Source organism: Cucurbita maxima, unplaced genomic scaffold (genome assembly GCF_002738345.1).
Source record: "Cucurbita maxima cultivar Rimu unplaced genomic scaffold, Cmax_1.0 Cma_Scf00047, whole genome shotgun sequence".
NCBI classification, from domain to species: Eukaryota; Viridiplantae; Streptophyta; class Magnoliopsida; order Cucurbitales; family Cucurbitaceae; genus Cucurbita; species Cucurbita maxima.
Window position 1 is genome coordinate 468790 of NW_019272063.1, and position 12019 is coordinate 480808.

Genomic DNA, 12019 nt, shown 5'->3' on the forward strand with positions numbered 1-12019 from the left:
TTTTTTTTTTTTTTTTTTTTTTTTTTTTTTTTTTTTTTTTTTTTTTTTTTTTTTTTTTTTTTTTTTTTTTTTTTTTTTTTTTTTGTGTCTCAAGTTTTTTCATTAAGATTCGTCCCTTTCTATTAGTTCTCTGATTATTCACTTGCGACTATGTGCATAGGCGTCATAAAATTACGTTAAAGGACAAATGACTAATATGCTCCTTAAATCTACATATATACTAAAACACATTCCCTCCAATTCTGACAATTTTTTCAGAATGGAAATTATGTAATCCAGGGTCTTTTGAAACTCTCATCGTTAATTATGCCCCAGCTTGATAGGTATATTTTGTTTAATGTTTTCAAGTTTAGAACTCAGTGAAGCGAATTTAAAACCGAGATTCCAGCAGTACTTCCATGTTTCAGCAATTCTTAATGTTCTCTAGGATGAGAGAAGTACATCAAGATAGTTGTCCGTCCTTGTCTTCCTAAAATATAATGGAGGATCTATAGGCAACCTTGTAAATTGATCTCTTTCTTCAATAATTGTTTGACATTTTGAGATAGAGATCCTAGAACCCCTGTTGCTGCTAGATAACAAATGAGTGTACATCACCTTGAAAGTGTCCCATATTAACATGCAATAAGTTTTTACTATTTAAATCACTACTTTGTTTTTTTGGGTTCCCGGTGTGATGTAGTGTTATTATTAGGTTATATTTGTAATTATTTTGATTGTTTGTTTTATTAGTTTTATTTAGTTTTTTAAGTTTAGAGTAGTTAATCTTCCTTGGGTAAATATTGCTTTTTAACCTTTGTAATTAATTCCGCCTAGTTGAATATAAAGGAATTGGTTCTCTAATGTGCACAATAAATTTTAGATTAATAAAATAACTTGGGTTTTTCCTTACCTTATCAAGGCATGTTTTATGTTTAGCATTGATATGCTTTTCTTTTAACATGTTATGTATATGCCTATTGTCATTAGGAACATTCAGTTCTTTGGCCTTAGCGCACAGAAGAATGTGACTGCATCTTATGTTGTGGTAATTGGTCTTGGTGGTGTTGGGAGTCATGCTGCTATGATGCTTCTACGATCAGGGGTTGGCAGGCTTCTCCTTGTTGACTTTGACCAGGTCTTATACATATCTTTCAGGAGAATTGTGACTTTTTTTTGTACAATCTGTTTGATTATACTTCATTTTTGGAGCTACTGACTTCCACTGCTTTCTATCTGCAAAAGATTTTTTTTCCCTTCTCATGATTGCAGACGGCTTCAGTCATCTTCATTAGCTTTTATATTTGATATAATACTTCTATATAGTTACCGACCAATCTCGTAGCCTATTGACCTAGAGGATGGCCTAAGTGTTAGTCAAAACCTTGGTTAGAGGTTCAATTCCCAGTAGGTAAAGAGAAGAGAATTTGAGAAAAATACTTGTATATAGTTCATGTATTTTAGAATGTTATGAACCCCTTCCCCTTTTTCGTTATATAAATTGATTGTCAGTACATTATATGTACATTCAAATGTATGAAAAAGAAAACAATGCATTTATATTCTCTCTTGTAGCATGTATACTCATTTGATAATTGCTTGAAAAGGTATCACTTTCTTCTCTAAATCGACATGCCGTGGCAACAAGAGCAGATGTAGGTGTCCCAAAAGCTCAGTGCCTGAAGGAGCACTTTCTATCCATCTTTCCGGAGTGTCAAGTAGAAGCAAAAGTGCTGTTATATGACGCAACATCTGAAGAAGAAATTCTTTCTGGGAAACCTGATTTTGTTTTAGACTGCATTGACAATATTGATACAAAGGTATCTATTTATCTGCAAGGCTGTAACAAATCTTCTTCTTATTTTTTTACTTTAGTTTTAAATATTTAGCAGTGGTTTTAATATTGATGCTAAATTGATATATAGAGGTGATAAATAAGGATGATGGTATTTAGAAAATTAGGGGACTCTCAGAATGAAGCATTAATTCACTATTTATTGAGGTTATTTACCATAACCGTCTTCGTATATCATATGTGATAGGTATCACTTCTTGCTGCATGTGTACGTAGGGGCTTGAAAGTATTATCAGCAACAGGAGCTGGGGCTCGAGCTGACCCAACAAGAATTCGCGTGGCTGATTTAAGAGAGTCAACAAATGACCCATTATCTAGAGCTGTAATGTTTCTTGCATGTGCCAAGAATTTTTTTTTAAGCTAAATCTTTTAGTAGCCAGTTCCCTTCTTTAGAAGGCTGCATCAGAGAAGTTTTTTATTTATGAAACATGTTTTAAATTGAACTCTTAATGTAGAAGATAGTTGGCCATTTATTTTGGCCCATATAAACTTCTAAACCACTCTTTCTTTTACTTTAATATTTGGAAATCAATTAGAAGGTTTAGAGAGTCACTTAGTAAGTGAAAGACAGAATAATTTTTGTAAGTGAAACTCTTAAAAGCATTTGAAAAGATAATTTTCGTGATAAGTAGATAACTTCTTTTTCTTGTGTTTTGTTATTACTTATTAGTACGTCATTTTACAATTTTCTTGTTAATTATATTATAATGCAGCGACATTTAAAACCTCCTTTTTGAGAATTTAGGTTATGGCTATTTGTTAATTGTAGGTGAGACATCGTTTGCGGAAAGGTTATGGCATTGAAGGGGGCATTCCTGTTGTATTCTCTTTAGAAAAACCCAAAGCAAAGCTGCTTCCATTCCAAGGACCAGGTGGAGAAGCCGAAAATCCGTCAGATTATCAGGTGAAGACCAGCACCCATTGGGGCTACTTTATGTACTTGCTTTCAAGTTTTACAATTCTTGACTTGACAATGAATGAATATATTCGAGTGTTGAACAACATTGGGTAGGTGTTACACTAAGAAAATATTTCTGTGAATACACATTCTGAAATTTTATTCTGATATCAGATAGTACCTGGGTTCAGAGTTCGCATCATACCTGTTCTGGGCACCATCCCTGCAATTTTTGGACAGGTAATGGCCTCATATGTTGTGACACAAATAGCAGGGCTACAAGTGGAAACAGAACCTGTCGTTAATTTGGACATCGAACATTATAGATTGCTTCATCAGCGACTCATTGAGCATGAGGAATCATTGTATGGTACTGCCATGCAAGTCCAGGTGTGCAAACTTTCATCAGAAGATTTATTTAATTTTGCAACAGCCCAAGCCGACCGCTAGTAGATATTATCCTCTTTGGGCTCTCCCTTTCGGGCTTCCCCTCAAGGTTTTTAAAATGTATTTGCTAGGGGGAGGTTTCCACACCCTTATAAAAAATGCTTCGTTCTCCTCTCCAACTGACGTGGGATCTCACAGTCCACCCTCTTTCGGGGTCCAGCATCCTCGTAGGCACTCGTTTCTCTCTCCAATCGATGTGGGATCTCACAATCCACCCCTTTCGAGGCCCAACGTCCTCCCTAGCAAACCGCATGGTATCCACCCCCTTTGGGGATCACCGTCGTTGTTGTTACACTGCTCGGTGTTTGGCTCTGATACCATTTATAATGGCCAAAACCCACCGATAGCAGATATTGTCCTCTTTGGGCTTTCCCTTTCGGGCTTCCCTTCGCTGGCACTCGTTCCCCTCTCCAATCGATGAGAGATCTCACAAATTTTGTACTAGTTATTTTCAAGTTTCCATTATCCTTTTTTGTTTTCTTTTGGATTTGTTTGCATGGATGCATGTTAGTTTCTAGGTTAATTTAAAATCATCAATAAGTGGAATGATGATGTTTTCTGATTTGAACATGTTCACGATGGGTTTGAGTGTGTGAAGTACTTTTATTCCAGTTATTCACTTCTTATTTTCCATGTCTGAATGACTCATCAATAGATGGCATCTTTTTTGTCAACTACAATCTATCATTCTATTGTTGTTGGATTCCAATTCTTAGCATTCTAATGATGCATCTGTGTCTTCTGACTTCATTTACTGTAGGTAGATGTTGAAGAAGTGATGTTTGTTGCAAAAGAGCTCTGGCATGGAAGAAGCGCAAGAGACCAATTCGCAAAAGATGTTGGACGAGGAATGTGGCGAGCTATTAATGAATTAATGCTTGTGAGGTATGAATAGCTTTCCAGGTGGTGTTACACTGTTGCCTAATATGGCATAATATTTGTTGTGGATTCAAATAAAAAGGTTTCTGGGCCACACTTTTTCTCGTTTCTTTGAACATGAACACATTATAATCATCTCCATTTTTAAAATTATGTAATTTCTTTTGGGTTTTATATATCTTATTGAGAAAGATAAACATATATTTTACTTGGAGTTCTATAAAATCGCATTGATAGATCAATTTCTCTGGTGCTGACATTTTTTGTGAACAAATTAGGTGGGATAGAGCAAAACCAGCATCCGTGGCTAACTTGATTCTTTTGAGGTTCAAAGAGGTAATTCAGTTTTACTCGTTATATGAATTTCTACACCTTGGCTAATTAGGGATGATCGATCATGGGTTTATAGGTAAGAAATACATCTCTATTGGTGTGAGGCTTTTTGGGAAGTCCAAAGCAAAGCCACAGGAGCTCATGCTCAAAGTGAACAATATCATACTATTGTGGAGAGTCATGTTCAACTAACAACGGTCTTATTGTGAAACTGACTAAGCATTTCCAGATAAAATTCTTTGTTTTGCATGATTACTTTTACTCCTGCAAAGTGCAAAAAGCAGCCATGTTCCGCTTACTACCCACGCTGTCATTTGCACTTGTTTGTTTATGCAAGTAAATTGGTGAAACCGACCTTACCTTGTTTGCATTTTCAATGGAAAAAAGAATTGTGGAATAAAAATTCGATTTAAATTTTATTTTGGTCTTCAACTCTCGAACTTATTTCATTTTGGTTCTTATACTTAATGTACATTTTTGGTCCCTCAACTTTGAAAGTCCATTTTGGACCCTAGTGATTTCATCTTGGTTCTAAAGTACCTATGTGAATCATAAGTAGCTCTTTATGATCGATGAAAAGTTTGATTCTTTGATGCAGGCTGATGAACATGAGTCAGCCACCCTAGATGACATAAAGGAAAATGAACCCGAATTCTTTACGAGGGTAACTGGTGTTTTGAAGCGAGCTGAGATGGAATTTTTCTTATGAAGACGTAGGAGTTTGTTGCTTTTATCCCCAAATTATCATTTTTATACAGAATTAGGGTCTGTTCTTCCCATCTAGATTTTATTTCATGTTTTCGGTTTCATCGAGTTTAGTGAACATGCATTCGATAAATGCGTTTTTGGATTTTGTGATCGGAATAGTGAAAATTTTGAAAGTAACAAAATTGTATGCTAAGTCATTCCGCAGAATTTAGCATTTATCGCTCACGCCCACTTCACTCCAAGCTCATCTGAAGCCAATGGTAAAACGCCGTCGTTCCATATAAGGAGGAATGCGGATGCGATAATGGCTTTGGCCAAGGACGGTTGCGCCCGCATGGTTCATATGGTGCTGCAGCAACGATGGTTGCGTGCCGCCCCCGCCCGCGGCTGCATCAAACCTAAGGGAAGATGACACCGCATATATATATATATATATATATATATTGTATTATTTTTATTTCTTATAAAATGTTCTTAAATTTATTACAATATTTTAACTTTTTTAATACACATTTAAGATAAATAAATAAAAAAAATTATAAAGATTGAAATAGGCGATAGGGACGTTGACGCAATTTTCCATTCCCTCCTTGTCCTAGGGACATTTTCATGAGAACGGATTTTGTAGTCACTTTATAAAGTTTTGGTTTTATTAGGATAATTTTTTGAAGTTCATGCAAAAATATAATATTTCTAAAATAGGATCGATAAATTAAATAAATAAAAACAATTATTTAGGCTAAACTATACTTTTAAAGTTTTATGATTTTTTAAATTTAAAATATTCATTTAATTCTTGTAACTCTTAGTTTCAATCAAAGTATTTTTCTTTAAAAAGATTCTAAAGTATTATTAAAAAATTATTAGAATCAAAATAATATTTAATTATCCTCCCTCCCTTTTCTACGTGTTTTATATGTTTTTTTTTTTTTTAAATTTTAAATTTTAATATAATTAATAATTAAAGTATTAGGAAAGAATGATGAAAGTAATGAAAGTGCATTAGGTAAATGATCTGAAATGATTGAGTTGTGTGTGGAATGGTGAATGATTCTCCCGCTGAGACTACATCGTTGAAGATTGAAGCTTGAAGCTTGAAGAATCACACAGAAGACGAAAATGGCGACAGAGTTTCCTCTGCTTCATCGCAATCAATTTTGAAAGTTTCCATTGGAAACTACGAGAACGAACACGCCAACTCAAAATCTCCTGCTCCACTTTCTCACTCTCCAAAAATTTCACTCTCTCACTTCACCAATTGCTAAGGTAATACTAACATTCAACAATTTCGTTACCATACCAATGCAGATTGTCGTTTTTGTTCATTGCATTCGTCGATGATCTTCATTTCTGCCCTACTTCATCGGGAATGCTTCTCGTTTCGTTATTCTTACGGAACTGAACTATTTATTGTATTACCTGTAATTTTTTGAGGTTTTTGTTGCTCGGGAACCTCTCCATGAGCCATTTGTTCGTCAAGGTTTACGCTCTTGTGTTTTTGTTTGTTCGTTTTTCATTTAGCTGAGTGTCGTGTGGTTTTTCGTAATTTGATTATGTTTTTTTGCTCCGCAATCTGAGATGTTTGTTGAAAGTTATGAATTCGCATACTGATGTGAAGATTTGGCGTTAACAGGCGCTACGAAGAATATGATCAATCCAGCAGACGAAAATCACGAACAAAATTATGCGAAACGTTTCTCGATTAGGTGAAATTCTGCATTCTAAAGTTCTGAGGTGTAAATTTTACCATTATTTTATGTTCTTGGACGCTGCATTCATCTGCTACTCTTTCCATCTTGAGCATGAGTTTTATTTTTTGGGATTTAACCTTTATCACATTTAAAGTTTCATGAACATTTCCCCCTTTTATTGTTCTTAGAAACGGAATCAAACGAGGGAATTTTGTTTAGTTTTTTTCTCTGTTTGAAAAATATTGGTTTCATTGCACAACTTAACGATCCAAATGGATGCCAATACGATGAAAGAAATTGTTTCTGTTGTTATCATATGGTCAAGAAGTTCCTCAGCTCGTTGCAAGTTGAAAAACTTAGCTGGTCTAGCTACTCTGGTTTGTTTTCCTTCCTTTATCCATTTTCTTAAATTATATATATATATAAACCACAGTCCACTGTGGTCTCTGTTAGTATAGACTATATAGTCACTTGAACATGGTCTAATCCGTTAGGGTCTGTACTAAAAGGATTAACCACAGTCCACTGTGGTACTCACGGTTGAGGATTATTGGGAGTCCCACATTAGTTAAGCCTCAGGAGAGACTTATAGTGTACTTTGTTCGAGGAGAGGATTGTTGAGGATTATTGGGAGTTCCACATTGGTTAATTTAGTGGAAGATCATGGGTTTATAGGTGAGGAATACTATCTCCGTTGGAATGAGGTCTTTTGGAGAAGCCCAAAGCAAAGCCATGAGAGCTTATGCTCAAAGTGGACAATATCATACCATTGTGGAGATCCGTGATTCCTAACACTCACTTCCTTACTTCAGTCCAAGGATCCTCGATACGTTGATCCCCTATCAGCTCATGATAAGTATGTTCTTGGTTAGAGTGATATATATCCTCCGGCAATGAAGTTAGGGCTATCGAGTTGGGTTTCTTTACGCATTGCAGCTTTGTTGGGATCTTGGACAGCAGTCGGGTCCACTTCAAAAATGGTTTGGAGTACCAGTGCGCAGTCTATGATATACCAGGATCTATATCATAGACTGGGCTGTGGTTTAATAGCGTTTTAGATCATTTTTATAGTTAGATTTTAGCTCATGGTTAAAGGAAATTATAGTCTATAGACCGAAATCTAATATTTAAAATCGAAATGTGTGTTTTTTTTTTTCGAGACTTAAGAATTATTTTTTTTCTTTTCTTTGTTTCAGAATCCATTATTTATATTACCTAAGCTAGCCTTTAACAATTTTGGACAAGACTTGGCTTTTATGTCGCTTCTGATCATCTGTTTGCAGACAATATACCCTTTCTTGTCGTCAAAAGAACATATTTGATTGCTGGCCATTTCCAGACAAGTACCTACTTCTGTGTCAGAAGCATGGTGTTACCAATGTTTTGCCACCAATTCATCCCCCTCGTAGTGTCATTCAATCATCTGAAGATGACCACTCGATTGATTTTAAGGCAGACAACAAAGATCCCATTGTCATTCAATCAGCTGCTACAGAATCAAACAATTCCAGAGAAATCTGTTATTCATCAGGGATATCCCATGATGTTTCTTTTGATATGTTGGGTCCTCAAACGAATACAACTTCACATTCATGTCTCGATGTTGAGAAACAGCCAATTTGGTCGGTGGATTGCTCAAGAATGTCGAGGAAAAATGACAGAAGACGAAAAGGGAAACAAAAGAAACGTTTGATGGTGGATATTTTGGCAGTGGCAAAGCCTTGTAGTTTGGAAGATGTTTATAAAATGAATAGCGAGAATGTTGATAAAAATACAGCCGTTGAGAAAGGGTTGAGAGGAGTTAAACAATCAGCCATTGTTGACCATGGCTGCAACTCTGAGCTTGCAGAGGATTGCTCAAATGAAAAGCTTGAAATTCATGGTTATGAAGAAGAATACCCCAACTTGTTAGGACAAAACAGATGGGTATTGAAAAGTCAAACTCATAGGCTACAGATCCAAGTCTAAAGCATTAGTTCATTTCGGCTTTATGCAAGGTAATATTTACTTTTCCATTATTCTTCGCTGATGATTGCACCTTCTTTCAAAACATTATATACATAAAATATATTTCATTTGATCGATTTTATCAAATATTATAGACTAGGAGTGAGTGATTATACTGAACATATAGAGTAGATGAATCTGTTTTATGGTTCTAATATTTGTGCATTCAGGAACACTCCAATTAACATGCTAATTCAATATTCAACGATTAAATTCCTGCATTATTATTGACACGAACACAATGATAGAATTGCAATATATCACATGTGGGTGTTTATTGATTTTATAGCTCGAAGTCTCAAATAGCAATCCATTTTGATCACAGTTTTGAGATTGACTTCAAAAGTACTTATAAAGGGTATAAAAATTAAACAAAATATTGTTATTAACGAAACTCAATTTTAAATTGTAAGATCCCACCTCGGTTAGGGAGGAGAACAAAATATTCTTTATAAGAGCATGTAAACATCTTCTTAGCAGACGCATTTTAAAAATTTTGAGGGAAAACCCGTAAGAGAAAGCCCAAAAAGACTATCTGTTAGCGGTAGGCTTGAGTCGTTACATAACTAATAGGAGAAACTACATAATAAATGCATTTTATTCATGCAGTATGTTTCTAATCAAGAAGTGAGTGTTAATGTTTAGCATGCATAGAGTTCCTCCTTTTGTTATGCTTAGGGTTTAGGGTTTTGGCACCCCAAGCTCTGTTATGTTTTATTTATTGGCTTTGAGTTCTCCGTTGCTGAAGAAGAAGCAAGCATGCATGCATATCTGATCTTAAATTTTATTTGCAGTGCAAATTATGTTAGAACAGATTTGTGGGAGCACTGTATATTTTCCATTAACGGCAGCAAGAGCCTTCAATTAACAGGGGCGAGACTGGGGAAGACCTCTATGCCTTGAGCAATATTTCTGTTGGTATTTATTTGTGTAATGCAAATGAGGAGGTAACAAACTCAAATGCTGATTATTGTGAATTCAGGGAATTTTTAACACACCAAAATGTTAGACCAAAAAGATTGTTCAGAATATCTTGCATATTTATATGTATGAGCTGCTAGTTGGACAAGGGTTTACCTTAGTTTTCATAAAGGCTGGTTTCTTATGGTCCAAGTTATGTTATTATTTGATGTGTAGAATTGCCGCTTAACAAATACTCCCAGAAGGACAATTTCTATGTTATGCAATAGGAAGCAACTTATCTATATATCTGTCTAAAGTCTCATGCTTAAACCTTTGGACTTAGCAAATCCCTATTTAAGTTTGCTAATAGCTTGGCGCCATGGTATAGATTTTGCAAATTTGACTATTTGGTTCACTTCCCCTTCTGCAAAATTTAGCTAGAGATGTCTATTCAACTTACGGAGACCTGCCTCAAACAAAGATTATATTTGGTCTCCTGTCTTGCCCAATAACTCGAATGAAGATTAACTAGAGATTTCTCCCTGTCAGCTAAATGGGGTCAGAAGGAATTTATATTCTTCATTCCTAATCTCACCTCACCTTGCTTTATATGTATATATTTCATTTGTTTGAGATGTTTGTTGAAGATATTTTTTGAAGTAAGAACTATGTATTATATATTACTTATGAAATGTGATTGGATTATTAAGATATCTGAAAAATGAAAATTATTTTTTAAAAAACTAATATTTCTTTAAAAATTAAAAAGTAGAGGAAAATTCATCACTCGAATGAGTCAATTTTGAGAAAAATAAATGAAAAATTTGAAAAATTTTACGATGATAAAATTGAAATAGGTGGCAGAGACGAAAACGAATACGACCTCTTCGTTTCCACCCATATACATCTCTAAATTTAACCGCACACTATAATCCAAATGCAAGACTTTTTTTTCTCAGCTCATCCCGCAGCAATCCCAGGCAAGGCTGCACCTCTGCACCTCTCATATAAACATCATCAGTTTTCAAAAGCTAAGCATCATTTGGATTAAACTTCAGCACCAAAAGCCATAACCCAACCTTGAGGACAAAATTTCTAATGCTTGAATTCACCCTGTTTGACTGGTGCCTCAATATTTCAGTGAAATTTGATACTTCTCGTGCATGTGCTAGAATGAACACTTAGCAGACAATTAAGCCAGCTTCTCGTGTATAAGGGTTTGGAGTTTCTAGTTTGCATCAGAGTTTAGAACAATCTAGGTATGAAGTTGTTTAGGACAATGGAAATTCCACGTATCTTTATAAGGGTAAGCCCTCGTAACCTTATATCAGGTAGAGATGTGTTAACCATCGTCTTATATACCTACGATCTTCTAACTTATATAAAAGTTTAAACGACGCATGTTCGATAAGAAAGAACGAAGATGCTCACTTTTTGTCATGGTGTGGCTTTTGAAGCTCATCCTTCAACGTTCAAATCACTTTGGACATCATTATCAAACACGAACTTGCATGCCAATCAAAGGCTTATGAATATGAACGAAGAAGGAATGGAGATGGAATTTTTGTGCTTTTCTGATATGGTTTCTACTGCTACTACATATCATGTTATCTATTATTTGAATCAATTCATGAGGTTGCTGCCAGCTGAACTCACCTAGCTGGATGGATATCCGGATGATCAAACCTCCATATCCTATTCTTTAATATCTTAAACGTTTCGGTTAGCAATTAAAAAAACACATGAAAAGAAAGGGAAGGCTCATCCTTCGTGACTCACCTCTCTTATTTTGACTGAACATATTGTCAATACTCTCGAGTAGGGTTCATCGAAAGTTTCTCTCGAGGATCAGGGAGATCCCTTATATATCCCATTTTTGTACTCAAATCAGAAAAGAAAAAAAATCCAACTTCCATTAGGGTCTCTTGAGAAGGAAATACATCTTAGATATCATTAAATGATTCTATTCATAGAAACGTCTCAAAAACCTAATAATCCTTATTCCATATTATATTTTAAGTTAGCTTATCCGATATTAATTAAATTTTTATAGGGATTAATAATAAATAATATTAGAATTTTTAGTCCACTAATCATTTGACACGTGGCAAGCAGGCAAGCAAAAGTCTGGGAATCTCCGTACAACTGCTGGTGAAGAAACCGATGAAACGGCCGACCAAATCGCCGCTTTCTTCCGTTCTCAATTTTTTTTCAACCTCCACACGTGACTTTCCCACCCCAATCACACTCCTCTACCGAAAATACCCTCACCCTTTCCATTTAATTACGCCCCTATTACACAGTCAACCATGACTCGAC

General features: G+C 35.2%; 2 protein-coding genes across 3 annotated transcripts in view; both read left to right on the top strand.

Moving 5' to 3' along the window:
* LOC111470738 (tRNA threonylcarbamoyladenosine dehydratase) overlaps nt 1–5306 on the top strand; it is a 7514-nt gene extending 2208 nt beyond the window's left edge. For both annotated transcript variants that reach the window (XM_023116337.1, XM_023116338.1), the window contains 8 exons: nt 970–1117; nt 1587–1799; nt 2022–2156; nt 2604–2738; nt 2907–3122; nt 3940–4064; nt 4337–4394; nt 4990–5306. In XM_023116337.1, the coding sequence (XP_022972105.1) occupies nt 970–1117; nt 1587–1799; nt 2022–2156; nt 2604–2738; nt 2907–3122; nt 3940–4064; nt 4337–4394; nt 4990–5100 (1141 nt within the window). In that variant the 3' untranslated portion in view covers nt 5101–5306. The remainder of the gene's footprint in view (nt 1–969; nt 1118–1586; nt 1800–2021; nt 2157–2603; nt 2739–2906; nt 3123–3939; nt 4065–4336; nt 4395–4989) is intronic.
* A 771-nt stretch (nt 5307–6077) lies between these two features.
* LOC111470745 lies at nt 6078–9910 on the top strand. Its single transcript, XM_023116345.1, has 4 exons — nt 6078–6365; nt 6733–6805; nt 8074–8787; nt 9592–9910. Exons 2-3 carry the CDS (start codon nt 6747–6749, stop codon nt 8756–8758), a joined length of 744 nt encoding a protein of 247 aa, XP_022972113.1. The 5' UTR covers nt 6078–6365; nt 6733–6746; the 3' UTR covers nt 8759–8787; nt 9592–9910.
* Nucleotides 9911–12019: the final 2109 nt, after the last annotated feature.